The 20,669-nt window shown below is 38.3% G+C and overlaps 1 protein-coding gene across 1 annotated transcript in view; it reads right to left on the reverse strand.

The window, feature by feature from the left end:
• rngtt (RNA guanylyltransferase and 5'-phosphatase) overlaps positions 1-20,669 on the reverse strand; it is a 358,809-nt gene that overhangs the window by 241,104 nt on the left and 97,036 nt on the right. Inside the window, exon 9 of the mRNA XM_034162020.1 lies at positions 18,248-18,383. Within this exon, the coding sequence (XP_034017911.1) occupies positions 18,248-18,383 (136 nt within the window). The remainder of the gene's footprint in view (positions 1-18,247; positions 18,384-20,669) is intronic.

Genomic DNA, 20,669 nt, shown 5'->3' on the forward strand with positions numbered 1-20,669 from the left:
GTGACAACGTGACAAAGTTTTTTAATTCGGCACACAAAATATTCAAATAGAAGAAAATGAACAATTCCACAAACAAACACAGACAAAACTAGTGAGTCCGAAAGGGTATGGGCTGAAGCAAAGCTTATTAGCGCCCACCCCTGCTAGTACAAGTCCAACAATTCTAATCAGTCATATTTACATAAATATAAATTCACTACTACATGTCGACACACAGACATACACATCAATATACTATTCACTTATAATTATATTTATATAGTACCAGATCATAAGAAAGTCAAATCAAGGCACTTTACGCCAGTAAGGACTAACCTTACCAACCCCCAGAGCGAGCACTAGGCAACTGTGGTGAGGAAAAACTCCCTATAAGGAAGAAACCTCAAGCAGACCAGGCTCTTGGGGGTGACCCTCTGCTTGGGCTGTGCCACATATACCTATATACATACGTATATACTTTACAAACATAAATATATACATACATATACACAGTCACTTATATACATATACATCTACCCATATCTATATATCTACATACGCATATACATACCCACACATTCAAATATACAATAAGTCCCACTTATAAATTGAACATTCCATATAAATCAAATTATATTTGCTTCTTTATGATACTTAGACATAATGTTCTTTTTGAGTAGTTTCTTAAATCTCACTAAGGTACTACTCATTCTAACCTCTGTTGAACATTTGTTCCATTTCCTCACCCCAACCACAGACACACAAAAACCCTTTACATTTGTTCTTACTGGTGGTTTCATAAAAATTGCACAACCTCAAACTATATCTGGATTCCCTCAATCGGAACAGACTCTGGACATGTCTCGGTAAGGCTTGGTTTTTCGCTCGAAATAAAGTTTGAATTGTAATGTAATCGACCAAATCAATGAATTTTAATAAATTTAAAGACACAAATAGAGAATGAGTTGGTTCACGATATTGTTTATTGCAGATGATTCGTATGGCTCGTTTTTGCAAAAGGAATATTGGATTGGTATTTGATTTGTAAGTGTTTCCCCATGACTCAACACAATATGTCATATATGGTACCATCAGAGAATGATATAAAGTAAGTAACCCTTCTTGCGGCAGTAGGTCTTTGACTTTATACAAAATGGCTATAGTTTTTGACAATTTTGATTTCACATAATTTATATGTGGTTTCCAGCTAAGTTTATTATCAATTATAACACCTAAAAATTTATTCTCTGTTACTAACTCAATTTCCTTATTGTTTATTTTTACATTTGGGTGCCTGTTTATTTCCAAATATAATACATTTAGTTTTCCCAAGGTTGAGTGACAACTTATTAGCGTCAAACCAAACCTTAAATTTTTCCAGTTCTTTCTCCACTATGTCCAGAAGCTGTTCAAGATTTTCACCGCTACAGAACACAGTTGTATCATCTGCAAAAAGGACACATCTCAGTGAACTCGACACCCAACTTATATCATTTATATAGATTATAAACAACAAAGGACCCAGCACTGAGCCCTGCGGCACCCCACATGTGACATCCCTGAGTTCAGAATTTGTATTATTGAATTGAACATACTGAAATCTGCCTTGTAAGTAACTAGCTATCCATTCATATGCCAGACCTCTGATTCCATATTTCTGCAGTTTACTTAATAGTATTCCATGGTTAATTGTGTCAAACACTTTCTGTAAATAAAAAAAAACACCTATTGTGTATTGTTTATTATCAATTGCAGTTGCAATACTTTCCACAAAGTCCATCAAAGCATGTGATGTAGTTCGAGACCTTCTGAATCCATATTGTTCTTCACAAATGATGTTATGCTTCAGTAAATAATCATTTAATCTTTTAGCAAATATTTTTTCCAAAATTTTGGAAAATTGTGGCAGGAGTGATATAGGTCTATAATTAGAAAATGTGTGTTTGTCACCAGTTTTAAACAGAGGAATGAGTTTGGCTATTTTCATTTGAGAAGGAAATTTACCAGTACTTAGTGACATATTGCAAATATAATTGAACGGTTTTACTATACAATCAATAACTTTTTTTAATAAAGCCATATCCAAATTATTAAAATCAGTCGATTTCTTACTTTTTGAACCATGAACCAGATCAAGTATTTCCCTTTCATGAGTACCACCAATGAACATTGAAACAGATTTGTTAAACGTTGAATTATTTACCCAGAAGTTATTAGTTGATGAGTCAATCTTACTGGCAAGATTTTTACCCACATTAACGAAGTATTCATTAAAGTGTTCAGCAATAGACTCGTCGTTATCAATCGTGATGTAGTTACTCTGAAAAAATGAAGGATAATCTCTAGTTACTCTATTCTTTTTTACTATTTCATTTAATATGTTCCATGTGTTTTTGATGTTATTTCTATTTTTGACAAGTAACTCATTATAATATGTTTTTTTTTACTGAGTCTCATGATATTGATTAATTTATTCTTATATGTTTTATACTTACTTTCAGCTTCCTTAGTTCGTAGTTTTATGAATTGTTTATATAGTACGTTTTTCTTTTTACATGCCCTCTGAAGTCCCTTAGTTATCCATGGTTTGTTGCTATATTGATTTCTATATATTTTGTCAACAAATGGACAGTGTTTATTATACAAACTGGAAAAAATGGAAATGAAAGCATCATATGACCTGTCAACATCATCAACAAAAACATCTGACCAATTCTGACTTGATAAATCCTCCCTTAAATTATCAATTGTTTCAGGTGTTACTTTTCTACTCATGAATTTGATATTACTTCGATACATACAACAACCCTCCAATGCAAAGACTGAGAAAACTGGCAAGTGATCACTGATATCACTGACCAGTAGTCCCCCACTAAGATTACCGGATATAACGTTAGTTAAAATATTGTCAATGAGAGTTGTTGAGTCCATAGTTATTCTGCTAGGATGAATGATGGTTGGAAACAGTCCTAAACAGTACAAGGTGTTTGCCCCAAAGCGCCTTGGGGCAACTGTTTGTTGTGATTTGGCGCTATATAAAAAAAATTGATTGATTGATTGATTGATAAATGAGGTAATTTGTGGATGATTGTGAGGGTTTAAAAAATCTATATTGAAATCTCCACAGACAAATAAATGCTTATTTCTGTTGATTTTGTTGTACATTCCTAAGATAATGTCTTCAAAGGTGTCAATATTTGTCCCAGGAGCTCTGTAAATGCAACTAACAACTATGTTTTTGGAGTTTATAGATGTAATTTCTATGGTAACACATTCCATGATGTTGTCCACTGTAAATGACATGTTGTTAATGAGTTTACAGTTATAAAGCTAGCGAGGAATTGGGGAGGCGGGTGTAGACTGTGAGTGTGGTGGGGTCTGGAGAAGAAGGACATGCAGCAGAAATAGCACTGCACATCCATTATGCAATGCTCTTAAGTTGAGAATCAGGTGCAGTATTGGTGCAGGATGTCAAACAGACGCACGATTTCTTGTCAAAGTACTGTTATACAACCATGTGCTGAAGGGACAGAAATGAGCATGGACACGTAACCACCTGTGCAGCGTTAACCGAAAAAGGAGTCACAACACACACTGAACCAATTATAAATTTGAGACAATAGTCTTGCATTAAAAGGAGTGGATTCATACTGGTTTCCTTCATAAAATATACCATAGTGATATACCAGAAAGGAAGACCCTCAAAGCCTTATCTATTAAGCAAACATATTTGGGGATGCAGCATTCTCCACACCAAGTAATCACAATTTTACCTGCAAAAACGGGCATGTAGAGGATTGTTAAGCTTTTTCATGTTAAAGTCAAAATTCTGTGATTTAAGCGACATAAATGTGAATAATCTTGGTTTTCTTTCCTCCTCTGTCACAAACCTGAATATCTTTGGGTTATGAACATTTGAGGGTGTCATATTTGGCTTTGAGAAAAACTGATCCATACATTTCACTACTCCTAACTTTTTAGAAACCAAACAACAACAGCTTGACCGATATACTGTATCTGATAATATCAGCCAATATGTGCCCTTCACAAACAATGGAAATCACATTATTTTTACTGATATTAAAACTTACATTTTTCTGAATAAACAGCAAAAATACACTTTAGCTGTTGGACTTTGTCCAGCACAGGACACTCCGACAGCATTGTTTCCTATGCTGTCTGAGATGGCTGGGACCCCAATCACCCCCTGGTCACATTAGCTACAAGACACAAAGTGGCTAGGTGGCATTCATTTTCAATCAGAGAATGTGTTTCACAGCAACAACAGAAAAGTAGTTGATTTTATGTAGTCTATTTTATGCAAATGCTGAGTACTGGGACGCGGTGACTGCTAATCTGAGTAAAGGCAGCGTGACGTACATTGACTGGTTATATTTATAATACAATTCATGTTTTAGCTGAAAAACATCAAGCATCAGTTACATTTCTTTGTCATAAGTGTTTGATAATGAATAAATGTATTCATTCATTCATAATGAGATGTTAGGAATCATTGCCATTCTTATATGTATATTGGCAGATATATTGGTATTGTAATTTCTTAACTCCCAAATATTGGTATTAACACACCCACCACCACCACCAAAAAAATCCACACAGGTCAGGCTCTACAAACAACGACTAAGCTGATCCAGAAAATAAACAGAATAATTCACAGTGAAAATTATTTTTAGCTGCATCCCTATGAAATGCATTTGGTTTTTATTTTCTGTCTCTCTGAGTCACAAGAAGAAGAAAAGCTGTGTTAAAAATTTTTTTGCAGTGTCCCAATAAATGCCTTTTTTAATTTTTGGGACTTGGTCATGTTGGTATTTTTTTTAAATTGTAAAATAAATACTTTTTATGGCAAAACACATGAAAGCAAGATGGAAAATTATTGGGAGAGATTATAGTTCTGATTTACTTATAAATTAACAAAAGGAGCATTGACAAAACCAAATACAATGAAACCCTAATAAAAACAATGTGTTAGCATAAGAAATTAATTACAAATTACAAAAAGAATCATTAGCTGCAGCCTTACAGCATAACAGTGAAAAATAACTATGTATAATCTGACCATGAGGTGCTACAAGTAGATAATATTAATATAATCATAAAAATAACCATATGTGGAGCTCTTTCCAAATATGACTAAGCTCAACCCAGCACCTACCCTATAACTGTCATCGCCAAGTAACTCAAAATTCATGAGGTCTGTGGATGTGGTGAGGGAGGACATGCAGGTGGGTGGTGGGACAGGGGCTGTGGGGGCTCCAAATGGAATGTCCATTTATATTGTAGTACGGAAGCTGGTGCGGTATCTTGAGAATTTTTCACTGGTATTGTTACTGATTGCTAAAACTTTGTGTTGAAGAGTGTTCAGGAAAATATGAGTTGTCAACAGTAGCTTTATACACTTGTATCACTGACTGTATTATTAGTCAGTAAAATCAGTGTACCAAAGCAGTGGCACTAAAAACATTCATTCAGCAGGTATCATTTTTTAACTTGTGTTTTTACGACATTGATGTTAGTCAAGTCAAGGATTTCAGCAGAGGTGGTCCACCATACCTTGTAACAGCTGGCAGAAACGCTGTCATCTCACAGACAAGATACCAATAAGCATGTCTACTCACTTGCCAGTGCTACACCCATAGGATGGAGCAACAGGAGCAAACTGCAGACGTGCACCGCCCCACAGAATTGTCCGGAGGGAAGAAATGATGTCATTATTATGTATCTGGTGCACTGAACCATGCAGACAGCAATAGATGATTACGTGAATTCAAACCCCACAGCACAGATACTAAAATTTTAAATTCTAGTTGACAGCTTTACTTAAAGTGTATGAAAAGAAACATTAAAAAGACAATGAGAAGATCTGTGGGCTAAAGATGAAACATATCAAGCTCAGCTTCCACACAACTCGCCATCTAGAGCCAAACCCAGTGTTGCTGAACTGACAGCCAGAGGCATCAACAGATGATCAAACAAATCAATAGAAACCTTAAAACAGTTTATGCATATCGGCAATGATAATATCCTAAAATTGGATGTCCTGCCTGAGTGCGTAAATTACATCCACCGGGTTAATTAGCAACTCATAAGTCAATAAGAAATCCATTCCTATTTTACAAAAAGAAAAAACTGCCAGGCTGTCAGGATGAGAAAAACAAGAAAACAAAACCAAACTGTTACTATTCTACAGTTGTATGCAAAAGTTTGGGCACCCCTGATGATTTCCATGATTTTCTTTTATAACTCATTGGTTGTTTGGATCAGCAATTTCAGTTAAACATATCATATAGCACACAAACACAGTGATATTTGAGAAGTGAAATGAAGTTTTATAGAAGTGTGCAATAATTCTTTAACCTCTTAAACCCTAGAGTCCCCAAATTTGGGGACTTGCCCTGTTTTGGAATATTTGAACACTCATAACTAACCAATGCTGACACCAACATACACTTATTATACATCAAAATGTCAAGCGAAGGACCCTCTACAAAAGTTTCCACTTCAATCACATATCAACTAACCACAGCTGTAATGCCAAGCAAATAAAGACATAAATCGGAATTCATTTTTGGGAAAAACCTCCTTTACTCCTACCAAGTATTATTTACTTTCAATTTTTTGCATCCACAACATCCCCTAGGACCTGTCTTTTAGCAGATCCAAACTTTTGCATTTTTGACCTTGTACAAGCTGAGAAATAAATCATAATGTATGGTATGTGATTTTGGTGAAATAGGTTCTAGGGTTTAACTGGTTAAACAAAATTAGGCAGGTGCATAAATTTGGGCACCCCAAGAGAAAAAATACATCAATATTTAGTAGATCCTCCTTTTGCAGAAAAAACAGCCTCTAAACACTTCCTATAGCTTCCAATGAGAATCTGGATTCTGGTTGAAGGTATTTTGGACCATTCTTCTTTACAAAACATTTCCAGTTCAGTCAGGTTTGTTGGTTTCCGAGCATGGACTGCCCGCTTAAAATCATACCACTGATTTTCAATAATATTCAGGTCTGGGGACTGAGATGGCCATTCCAGAACATTGTACTTGTTCCTCGGCATGAATGCCTTCAACTTTGTCATTGATTCATGAACACTGTTCTCAGGAATCTGATGATACTGACTGGAATCCATGTGACCCTCAACTTTAACAAGATTCCCAGTACCTGCACTGGCCACACAGCCCCACAAATAATGGAACCACCTCCAAATTTCAATGTAGGTAGCAAGTGTTTTTCTTGGAATGCTGTGTTCTTCTTCAGCCATGCATACCGCCCCTTGTTATGGCCAAATAACTCAATTTTAGATTCATCAGTCCACAGCACCTTATTCCAAAATGAAGCTGGCTTGACAAGGGTGCCCAAATTTATGCGCCTGCCCAATTTTGTTTAAATAATTATTGCACACTTTCTGTAAATACTAGAAACTTCATTTCACTTCTCAAATATCAGTGTGATCATCTGCTATATGATATATTTAACAGACAACCAATGATTTATAAAGACAAATCACAAAAATTATCAGGGGTGCCCAAACTTTTGTATACAACTGTATATGTTTGAACAGATGTTTATAATCAAATACAGAGAGTCTGCCTGAAAACGTTCTAATTTCCTGTCAGAGCAGGAGAAAATGACATACCCATATTTATATAACAGCTGAGTGGATCCTTGTCATTTGATTGGTGCTTTGTATGTCACATGACACGGATTATTCATCCCATCTGTGTTGTATTGCATTTAGAGTGCAATTTGGTTCCATTTAGAGTGCAAATTTAGTTCCATGCATTTGGTACCATGGCATTCCGCGCGCGCGCACACACACACGCACACACACACACACACACACAAAACAAATTCACTGCGCTGTCTGGAGGCTGCTAGCAGGAAGTTAGAATGAAAAGCGGGATTAATTTCTGATGTGATTTTTTTTTCTACACTGACGATGTAGACAGTCTTTTTTTTTTGTAGTACACGCGTGCACAAGCGCCGACCCAGTTGTGTGAGTATGCACGCAGACGTGTGGGACAACGACACAAGCGAGACATCGATTTGATTGAGCTAACTGACGGTGCTAATTCTTGTAACGCAGACATAAAATCGACTCCGCTGTAAGCCGTCTGGATACATGAAGAGCTGTTCAGATGAAACACTGACACGATTTTTGACTGGACTGAAGAACTACACAAAGTCTTTTTTTCTGGAAGTCTGAAGCCAGTGCACTGCATCACCGTCACAATTTCGACTTTAACAGCAGTGCAACACCAAAATGTAAGTCCCTTTTCTGTTGTTTATAAATTAATAAAATCTGAAATGACAAGGATCTATTTCAGCCATTATATAAAACAAATAATGAATGATTTTACATCCTTTCAATGGAACGAATATTTAATTCAAAAGCTGGAACAAACCATCTGTCCATTGAAAATGTGTGGCGCATTATGAAGCTCAAAATATGACAACGGAGACCCTGGACTGTTGAACAACTGAAGTCGTACATCAAGCAAAAATGGGAAAGAATTCCACCAAAAAAGCTTCAACAATTAGCGTCCTCAGTTCCCAAACACTTATTGAGTGTTGTTAGAAGAAAAGGTGATGTAACACAGTGGTAAACATACCACTGTCCCAGCTTTTTTGAAATATGTTGCAGGCATCCATTTCAAAATGAACAAATATTTGCACAGTTTGAACATTAAATATCTTGTCTTTGTGGGGTATTCAATTGAATATAGGTTGAAGAGGATTTGCAAATCATTGTATTCTGTTTTTAATTTACATTTGTAGAAACATCTCAAGGATGATCAGTGGAAACAGGATGCACCTGAGCTCAGTTTTAAGCATCATGGCAAAGGCTGTGAATACTTATGTACACGTGATTTTTTTTTTATAAATTTGCAAAAAATAAAAAAAAAACAAAAAAAAAAACTTTCAAATTGTCATTATGGGGTATTGTGTGTAGAATTTTGAGGGGAAAACAATTCATTTTGGAATAAGGCTGTAACAAAAAACATAAAATGTGGAAAAAGTGAAGCACTGTGAATACTTTCTGTATGTACTGTGTACCTGCTGTCAGACATACCATTCCAAAATTTACATTTTACATTTATACTGACAGTAAAATAATTTTCCTGTCAGCATGTTTTGACAGGCTCCTCTGTAGGCTGAAGGATGTTCTGCTTTCTCTAGTTTTACAGCCAGTGTGAATTACCTTCATGTTGGGAAATATATAATATTGGAAATGAAAGGACCGCTGGCTGGACCTACTGGCTGGTAGCAGAGTAATATATAGACATGCCAGGACTATTTAACAGTCTGCTCGGGCAAAGCTAGAGTCCACTGAGCCTGAAATATTGATAAAATACACTTAATAAATAATGAAAATCAACCAAGATCTGCTGTGGACAGTCACCATCTCTGCTGATACAGGTACTAAAGTGAAATATGTTAACTACCACTGATAACTAATTTTCCTCAATATTCTTATCAATGCAGGTTTAAAAAAAATAAAAATAAAATTAGCAGAGAGATTTTAATATGAAAGTTATCTAGCTAAGGTTTTCCTAACTGACCTATACATACCAATAACACATTTTACCAGTGAAAGCTCATCAAGTCTGTATGTCAAAAACGGATCTTATCAGGAGCGTGAAATCTACGAGAGAAAACAAAGACAGAAAACAACTGCTGGCGCCAACATTGTGAGCAAAATCCTGGTTTTGAAATCCACTAATTCTGATTCAACAACAAAGAAAATAAACCAAACACAAGTGAACAACAGAAAAGTGAAAACATAGATGATATTTATGCCTATTCAGATATCACACACTATAAATTCCATTTTTACAACTTTTTAAAGAAAATTACTTTCATTACTAAAAGAAATATTCAATTACATTTAAATCATTTTCATATACTGTAACATCAATAATGCTAAAACACCCTCGGCCGTGAGAGTATTGTCTTGTTTATAATGTGCAGTTGCTAAACTGGTATCCCAGTGATTTACATTAATTATTAAGACCCCGTTGTCTTATTTATAATTTGTATATGTTCAATCAAGCCCCTCTATTTTGTCATGTGATAATTTCACAAGGACTACAATGGAAATAAGAATGTATTCTTTGTTGTGTTATCTGTATCATTGATATATTCACCTCTGTATTTTGTATTGATGTTAAGTAAGTAAGTAAGTAAGTAAGTAAGTAAGTAAGCTTTATTTATAAAGCGCCTTTCACAGACCAGGGTCACAAAGCGCTGCACATGGCATACAAAAATAATCTAAAAATAACATACGAAAACAATAAAATACAATATTAGGCTAAAAAGCTAATTTAAAGAAATGCGTCTTTAGTTGCCTTCTAAAACTATCTATACAATCCAGAGAAAGAAGGGCACAGGGAAGCTCATTCCAGAGGCTAGGCGCCACCACTTTAAAAGATCTGTCTCCGCGAGTTTTAAAACGGGTCCGAGGAACCATCAACAGGTTCTGATTGGACGGCCTGAGGCTCCTGGAGGAAGCATAAGGCTGGATCAGGTCCCTGATGTACTCCGGTGCCTGTCCATGCAGAGCTCTAAAAGTCAATACCAGGATTTTGTAATGAATCCTGTAGGAGACAGGAAGCCAATGCAAAGTATTAAGAATAGGAGTAATATCATTCTACAAGCGGCTTTATTCTAGAACAACAGAGACTCAAGGAGATCAGATTGACTCATTTCTAGAAACTCTAGATCTACCAGTTATGACAGAGGAACAAAACAAAATTCTAAGTACAGAAATAACCCCAAAAGAACTATCAGACGCAATAAACAGATTAAAAAGCAATAAATCACCAGGTAGTGATGGGTTTACAACCGAATGGTACAAGACATTTAAGGTAGAACTTATGCCTATATTGCTAACTGCATGTAACTGGGCACTGAAAAAAGCAGAGACCCCGCCATCTTGGAAAGAAGCCATTATTTCCCTCATACATAAAGAGGGGAAAGATAAACTCGAGTGCGGATCATAAAGACCAATTTCGATACTCAATGTTGATTACCGCATATACACATCGATAATGGCCTGAAGAATGGAAAAAATGTTGCCCACCCTAATTCACAATGATCAGACAGGTTTTATAAACGCATGACTCACACAAGACAACATAAGACGCACCCTGCACATTATGGACAGCATCAAAGCTATTTATAACAATCCTACGGCAAGAATTAAAATAAACGGCTACCTATCCAAACCACTCACCTTAGAGAGAGGAGTGAGGCAGGGATGTGCCTGGTCTCCACTCCTTTTTGCCCTATTCCTAGAACCGCTAGCCCAACACATTAGACAGAATGTTAAAATTAAGGGAATTTATATCAACAAAACTGAACATAAAATAGCATGCTATGCAGATGATGTCCTCCTGTATCTTAAAAACCCTGAGACATCCTTGCCGGAGGCTTTGACTTTCTTAAATAACTTAGGTTCTGCGTCAGGGTATAAACTAAATGTCAATAAAACTGAAACTCTAGCATACAACTTCAGTCCATGTGAAAAATTAAAAGAAAAATACCCTCTAAGATTGAAAACAGAATCCTTTAAATACCTGGGAGTAAACCTACCTAAAGATTTGACAAAACTTTATGAGAAAAATTATGAACCTCTGCTTTGTAAGATTAAGGAGGATCTTAGGAGGTGGAATCTTATACCCATTCTGAGTCTGAGCGCAAGAATTCAAACAATAAAAAATATATTACCGAGGTTCCTTTACCTATTTCAAACGTTACCAATCTTAATTACAAGAAAGCAAACTGGAGAATGGGATAAAATAATATCAAGATTTATATGGCAAGGGAAGAAACCCAGAATACAATATAAAACGTTACAGCTACCTAAACAGAAGGGGGGATGGGGCCTACCATGCTTGGAAAAATATTATGTCTCAGCACAAATGAGAGTGTTGCTCTGTTGGTGCAACCCCTCCTACAAGGCACAATGGAAAGATATTGAGTGCAGTCTGATACTGGACCTACATATACAGGCCGTACTACCGGATAAAAACTTACAATATATAGATAGACTCGAAAATCCATGGGTGAACTCCACTCTCAAAACATGGAAATCATTAATTAGAAAATATAAACTGAATGAGGAGGTTAGAATTTTAAGTTGGTGTGCTTTTGATTCAGATTTCATACCAAACAAATTTGATGATAGATTCAAAGCTTGGACTGAAAAAGGCATCACATCAATGTGCAGTATTATACAGAAGGATACTCTTATGAGTTTTCAAAGTCTAAAGGATAATTTCTCATTACAAAGACAAGATTTCTATAGATACCTCCAATTACGACATTACTATAATCAAAAAATAAAAAATAGGGATGGTAGAGAGGCCAGTAAACCATTTGTTCAATTATTTATTGATGCATACAAATCGAACATAGAGAGAGGGATTATCTCCCGACTGTATAAGAGTCTAAAGAACTTAGAAACTAACTCAACAAAATATATACAAGTTAAATGGGAAAGGGAAGGAAACATAACAATAACAGATAAAGAATGGGAAGACATTTGCACACTTCAATGGAAAATTACAAAATCTCATGCATGGAAGGAATTCTGTTGGAAAAATATAACCCGATACTTCATCACCCCAGTCATGAAGGTGCACCAAAACAATAATAATGCTCTCTGCTGGCAAGGCTGTGGATGTCAGACTGCGAATCAGTATCATGTTTTTTGGGATTGTCCAAACATACAAAATTATTGGAAAGATGTACATAATGCAATACAGGAAGTCCTCAATACATGGATACCATTCGACTTCAAAACCATGTACTTAGGACTTATCCCACCAAGACTGATGGCTAAAGATAAGTATCTGATAGGGGTGTTGCTGGCAGCAGGGAAAAAGGCTTTAACTAAGAGATGGAGGCTGCAAACCGGACCTAGACTTAATAATTGGATAGATGTGACAATGGAAATATACATTTTGGAAAAGGTTACCTTTTCTTTGAATCTAAAGATGGACATTTTTATGAAAAACTGGAAAGGATGGGTGCATTTTATTAGACCTCGAAGACCAGACTTTGTCACGATAGTGAACTAAGGGAACGGCAACCTCTCATCTATTACACAGGGTGTGTTTTTTTTTTCTTCAAGTCTTCAACAGTATCTCAATGACTAAGATAACTGAATGAAACTAAAATACTGCAGATACTCTTTAAAAAGTATTTTATGTGTTTTTGACTGTTGTTTTATAACCCCTCTGGATGTAAATAGTTCAATTGAACATGTCCTGTCCCCCCCCCTTTTTTTTTTCCTTTCACCCTCTACGGTGTTAAAACAAAAGGAAATGGACCAGCCATACGGCCGTTATAAACCTTTGGAAAAAGAAATTCCATTACAACTATAACATAACAGTTAAAAAAATGTGGTTGTATTTGTATTTGGATGTTTTATAACATGTATCTCCAAATAAAAAGATAATTTCAAAAAAAGAATAGGAGTAATATGGTCCCTCCTGCGGGTGTGGGTAAGCAGGCGTGCAGCAGAATTTTGCACAACCTGCAGGCAGGCCAACTCCATCTTATTCAGACAGGTGAAGAGACTGTTACAATAATCCAAACGCGATGAGACGAACGCATGAACAATCATCTCAAGCTCTTTTAAAGTCACCATCTGACGGAGCTTAGAGATGTTCCGAATTTGGAAAAAACAGTTCTTAACCAGGTAATTTGTGTGCTGCTCCAGAGACATCCCTCCATCCAAAATGACACCCAGGTTACGCAGGCTGCTTTTGACCGTGCAGCTTAGGCTACCGAGATGCTGCTTAATTCCAGGTACAGCACTATCTGGTGCTACAATCAGAGTCTCAGTCTTATTGGAATTTAAATGCAGACTGTTCTCAGTGAGCCATTCCGTAATTTTGGCCAAACAATTTGTGAGAGAGCAGAGTTTCTGTGGCTCAGTTGTCTTAAAAGAGCAGTACAGCTGCAGATCATCGGCATACAAATGATAGGGCACATCACTGAACTGCTGGATCAGCTTGCTGAGAGGAAGGAGATACAACGAGAACAAAACAGGTCCCAAGACCGATCCCTGCGGCACACCCCACAGAAGATCTGCAGATTCCGACACTGCATTGCCCACCGTCACACTAAAAGTTCTACCAGTCAGGTAAGAGGTAAAACACTCTAAAACACAACCTGACATTCCAACCAAATCCCGCAATCTGTTTATCAGAATGCCATGGTCAACGGTATCAAACGCTGAAGACAGATCAAGCAGAATCAGCACAGAACATTTGCCAGTGTCAGCTGCCATCATCATGTCACTAGACACCTTCAACAGGGCTGTTTCAGTAGAATGAAACTCACGGTACCCAGATTGAAAACTGTCATGGATGTCGTTAACCTGCAAAAACGATCTCAATTGAGCACAGACTACCTTTTCCAAGACTTTGGCCAAGAAAGGGGTTTTAGATATTGGCCTAAAGTTCTTGAGCTCTGTAGAATCCAATCCAGCTTTCTTTAACTGTGGTTCCACAATGGCATGTTTAAAATAACAGGGAAACACACCACTCGACAAAGATATATTAAACATTTTAGCAATGTAGGGCCCAATGGAGTCAAATACATTCACAAACAGTTTAAACGGAAGAACATCCAAAATACCAGAGGATGGATTCACTTTATTCATGATGGTTGAGATGTCCTCTACAGGACAGGCTCAAATGAGGCCCAGCACTGAGTGGGAGGTTCCCAGTGCTGGGGACCATGGCATGGAGGCAGGTTGTCCTTTATAACTCTAACCTTATCAATAAAGAAATCCAGGAACTCCTCACAACTAGTTTTAGAGATAACAGGAGTGACGGCAGCAGGTGACAAGACAGCTGATTGTGTCAAAAAGCACTTTAGGATTTCTTTTATTGGAGGCAATCAGGCGATTAAAATAACTCGTCCTGGCCTCCTCTATCATCTTATTTAAGGAAGATATTAAGTCTCTTAAATGTAGCCTGTGAACCTCCAGTTTTGTTGACTTCCATAGGCGTTCAATCTGGCGACATGTTCTCCTTAGAGTCATAATCCTATCATTTATCCAAGGATAGAAACTTTCACAAGGAGCTTTATTAGCCTTAAGTGGTGCCACTTGATACAAGATAGTGGCACAGTGGCTATTAAAGCTATTCATAAAACAATCAGTTTCAGTGAGATTATTAAAAAGTAAGGGGTTGAACTTATCACAGAAAAGCGTAGCTGTTGTCTCTGTGATAATTCTCCTTTCTGCCTTAGTAGAAACAGGTCAAGGCTCAGATGGCACCATCAAAATCTGGAAATTAAAATCACCCAAAATTAAGACCTTTTCCAATCTAATTATAGACGCTAAAAAGTCAGTAAAAGCCTTAAGAAAAGCCCCAGCAGGGCCAGGAGGTCGATAGATCAAAATACTATAAAATTTATGTGAGGAACCAACTTCCATCATGAGCGCCTCAAAAGAGGGGGCGTGGCTTGTATCCGACAGTCTGCATGTGTACCGTCCCGGTACACAGCAGCCAGTCCTCCCCCCGCTCGACAGGGGCGGGGCTTACCAACTGCTAAGCAACCGCAGGACAGAGCTCATTTAAATGGATGCATTCATTGTCCCTCTGCCATGTTTCTGTGAGGAAAAGAAAGTCCAAGTTTTTCCTGACTAAAAGCTCATTAATGGAGAACACTTTATTTGAAATAGAGCGCGTATTCAATAATCCAATCCGACTCAACAATGAGGCGGTAGTCGAGTCCGCTGAACACAGCGGGATAGGCTGCAGACATCTCCCACGGTCACATGAGGCACCACTGTACCGGTGAAACCCACGCTGCTCCCTAGATGTAAACACGGAAAGCAGGGACGGACCCGGGACCCAAGTGACTCGTCCATCGGGGACCCAGTGATGTCCAGGCTGAGTCCTGCAACACAGAGGAGTGGTGGGATGCGTGAACAGGGCCGCACCGCCAGCCGTATGGCCCTGCAAGAGTGGAACTGGACGAAGCCACCTGTAGCTTCGGTATCCACGAGCCGCAAGCCACACTCCTCGTCTGATCCGAACCTGGACACCCGCTCTGCAGCCTTTTCTCCTCTTTTTCGGACTACCTGGACGTCGCCCGGTATTCCCGGGAGGAGGGGGAACACACAAACGGAGGTGGGAAAGTTTGCTTGTAGCTATCCCAGTCATGAAAGAGGCATTCCATTGTCTCTTTAATTTTAAAAAGAGAGTCGCGATAATAAATCTGTATTGCACTCACGCAATCGCTATCCGTCAAAGCTGATATGACAGCACACACAATCAGGAAAATAACAAAAAAAACGACATGGTAACAGGCAAGCAGCAGCCGGAACACACACAGGCGCCATCTTGTCTCGTGACTATTGTCATGTCATGACTATGTGTTGCAGAACAAACACAATCAATCAATCATAAACAATATTTTATTTACGTTTTAATGGCATCTGCAGAAGGGCGTGCGTGAGCATTTGAATAGAACGGAAGTTTCCTTTGACTGTGTATGATGCACATGCACGCTGATGTCTGCACAATGTCTTGAAAATCACTCCAGTGGTCTTATCAGGATACAAAATAGCGTTTTCAGTTTTAGAAATGTTTATTTCTCATTACCTTTTAAATAATACAGGGTATCCCAAAAAAAAGTGCCACAAAATCATTTGACTCTAATTCTACAACATCTAATCTGAATTCTGTTCTTTTTTTTTTTTTAACACAAAAACACAGAGCTTTGGGAGCATATTCTGCCATGTTGAATTAACAGTAAGAGAGAAGCCAGCCAGTGATGTCACGATGCCTCTTTCCTACATCCCGAACAAGATAATCCTAACACAAACAACACAAATTGTACTCACAACACCCTATAATAACAACATGAAATTTGCAAAGACATTTTCAGATCTCTCCAGAGATGTTCAGTCGGATTCAGGTCTGGGCTCTGGCTGGGCCACTCAAGGACATTCACAGAGTTGTCCTGAAGCCACTCCTTTGATATCTTGGTTGTGTGCTTAGGGTCATTATCCTGCTGGAAGATGAACTGTCAACCCACTCTGAGGTCAAGAGCGCTCTGGAGCAGGTTTTCATCCAGGATGTCTCTGTACTTTGCTGCATTCATCGTTCCCTCAATCCTGACTAGTCTCCCAGTTCCTGCCACTGAAAAACATCCCCAAAGCATGATGCTGCCACCGCCATGCTTTGGGGATGTTTTGGCACCAATCCCTACAGTGATGGTGCTTGGTTTCTTCCCAACATGATGTCTGGCATTCATGCCAAAGATTTTAATTTCTGTCACATCAGACCAGAGAATTTTGTTTCTCATGATCTGAGAGTCCTTCAGATGCATTTCGGCAAGCTCCAGGTGGGCTGCCATGTGCCGTTTATTAAGGAATGGCTTCCGTCTGGCCACTCTACCATACAGGCGTGTTTGGTGGAATGCTGCAGAGATGGTTGTTCTTCTGGAAGGTTCCTCTCTCCACAGAGGAATGCTGGAGCTCTGACAGAGTGACCATCAGGTTCTTGGTCACCTCCCTGACTAAGGGCCTTCTCCCCCAATCACTCAATTTAGACCGCAGCCAGCTCTAGGAAGAGTCCTGGTGCATCTGAACCTCTTCTGTATACAGATGATGGAGGTCAGTGTGCTCAGGGAGACCTTCAAAGCACCAGAAATGTTTCTGTACCCTTCCTCAGATTTGTGCCTCGAGTCAATCCTGTCTCAGAGGTCTACAGACAATTCCTCTGACTTCATGTTTGGTTTGTGCTCTTGACATGCACTGTCAACTACGGGACCTTATATATAGACAGGTGTGTGCCTTTTTTTTTTTTTTTTTTTTTTTTTTACCCCAGATGGACTTCACTTAAGCTGCAGAAACATCTCAATGATGATCAGTGGAAACAAGATGCACCTGTGCTCAATTTTGAGCTTCATGGCAAAGGCTGTGAATACTTATGTACATGTGATTTCTTAGTTTTTTTATTTTTAATAAATTTCCAAAAATCTAAAGAAAAAAAAACTTTTTTCACATTTTCATTATGAGGTATTGTGTGTAAAATATTGAGAGGAAAAAAAATGAATTGATTCCATTTTGGAATAAGGCTGTAACATAAAACTTGGAAAAAGTGTAGTGCTGTGAATACTTTCTGGATGCACAGTATCAACTGATGACAAGTTAGCATGGCACAGTACAAACAAAGAGAAAAAAAATCATTAGGAGAAAGAAATAACTCACCCCGTCTAATAGAGTGTTGGATAAGTGGATATTTGGATCCTTCCTGAAAGGAAACTCTAGGTTGTTTATGTGGAAGACAGTGTTGTCTCTGTCAATCATGAAAACTTCATTCCTTCCATTGATCAACATCATGTACCTGTGGGGCAGAGTATCAATCATTACGTACTTACAAGTACAAGTAAGATAGATGTTGTCACAGTGTTTACATGCTATAAGACACAGGCTCACCTATACAGCTGGATCCATAGGTATTTGGACAGAAGCAACTGGGATGTGCATCTGTTTTAATGAACATGGAATGGATTGCTTGACCCAGAGTTTATACCAATGATCTTTAATATGGAACATTTTGAAAGACTGAGCTGCTGTAAGCAAAAGACGAACACTGGCTTCCACTCAGTAAACAACAGTGTATAATTTCAGGTCTCCAAAACAAGCTTCCATGATTTTATTTCCCAAGATGCCACTTGAAATTAAAAAGAAAAATATTTAATTCAATTTGACAAAAGCATCAAATTCTAGTATGAAAACACACACACACACACACACACTTCTTTTAGGATGAAACTGTTGTTGTTGGTGAGGTTATTCTAAGCATTTATAAGGTAAATGCAGCAAATGCTCAACACACTAAAAACTCCATTTATGTCCTCTTACACTGCAGCTTGCTTCAAGCCCAAAGGGAAAATAACAATTATGTGAATTAGCAAGTACGACGTAAGAAGTTCAAAACACACAGCAAATCTTACAAGTTACTTAAGTAATGTCAGCACTATGGTGCAAAGTGCAAATTCAAACAAAACAATATGAGGGAGGGGGAGACACCAAAGACATGAAGTTATTACTGCACAGGATTACCAAGGCAACCAAGACTAAATATGTATAATCAATGTGAAAATGGCCTCAGTGGCCAACAGACCAAAGCTTTGGAAATGAAAGAGTATGACCAATATATTTCAAGCTAAACAATTATAAACCAGTCAGGTCCATATGTAGTTGGACAGTGAGATAATTTTTGCAAATGTGCCACTGTACATGACTACCAGTCAAACATTTGGACACACTTTGCCATTTACTAGGGAACCTACAACCGCTACCTTTGCTACCCACCCCCCCCCCCCCCCCCACCCCAGGACTAAACCGAGCCAACTTTTTTAGGTTCCTTAGATGACCCCAAAACACAATCAGGATATTCAAAAAAATAAAAACTGGCCTCAAGCCAGTTATCCAAGATGGCCTCCGAGATGGCCACCAAAATAGGGTTTTTCACTAATACATCTTTAAACAACATATAACAAATTCCTACTGTGTATTTTAATGATAAGGGTCTATTGGCGGCCATTTTGGACGCTTTTTTGAATCTTAAACCCATGAATGAATTTAGTTTAGGCACAAATGAGTTTGCTGTGACCTGCAATGGTCTTCCCATTGAATCTCTGTGATATTTAAGTTGTTTGTATGTTGTTTAAAGGTGTTTTAGTGAAAAACCCCATTTTGGCAGCCATATTGGACCCCATCTTGGCTAACAAGCTTAAGGCCAGTTTTTATTTTTGGGAAGATCCTGATCGTGTTTAGGGGTCATCTAAGGAACCTAAAAAAGTTGGTCTGGTTTAGTCCGGGGGGGGCAAAGGCTGTAGTCGTAGCGCCCCGCGTACTTTCATGCCAAAGTGTGTCCAAACCTTTGACTGGTACTGTAAATATAAGGATTACTGAAAATAGAGATTGAACTCTTCAATCACTTTTGTAGCCAGTTTGCCTTCAACAAGACAGAGGAGGCATACTGCAAGACCTGCTGACTGCCTCAGCAGGTGGTTTTACTGATGAGCTCCTCCCCTCAACCTGAAGCCTGGATCATGTGTGAAACCATCCAGTGAGGTGATCGGTAGCCTGACAAACCTGCACTGTCTTGGCCCTTCATAGAAGACTATTATCAACCCTCTAAAATAATGCCACGCAGTGGTGCAGCGCTGGAATTCAATGTGTTTTTTCATTGAAAGTAATGCATTATAGCTGCATCCCACACATCCATGAACATCTCTGGTGTGTGTGTGTGTGTGTGTGTGTGTGTGTGTGTGTGTGTGTGTGTGTGTGTGTGTGTGTGTGTGTGTGTGTGTGTGTGTGTGTGTGAGTGAGAGAATTGTAATTCTTTTTCATTTCAACCAATTTGGATCTTCATGCTTCCTCTCCACCCCATGAAAAGCATTTAATGCCCCTGACGCAAGTTGTCGCACACCAACAAATTGCCTCTCCTCCTCTCCTAGTAAACTGCAAAGCACAGCGGCTGTCACACAGAGATGAAATGAAATTCCATGGTGTACCCTACCTCTGGCCCAATGACTACTGGGATCTCCCCTGCAAAAGAAAGTGGTAGAGGAAACACTGACACAACAATACACCAATGCATCCAACCCCTTTATAGCCA

Source organism: Thalassophryne amazonica, chromosome 21 (assembly GCF_902500255.1).
Source record: "Thalassophryne amazonica chromosome 21, fThaAma1.1, whole genome shotgun sequence".
Lineage (NCBI taxonomy): Eukaryota > Metazoa > Chordata > Actinopteri > Batrachoidiformes > Batrachoididae > Thalassophryne > Thalassophryne amazonica.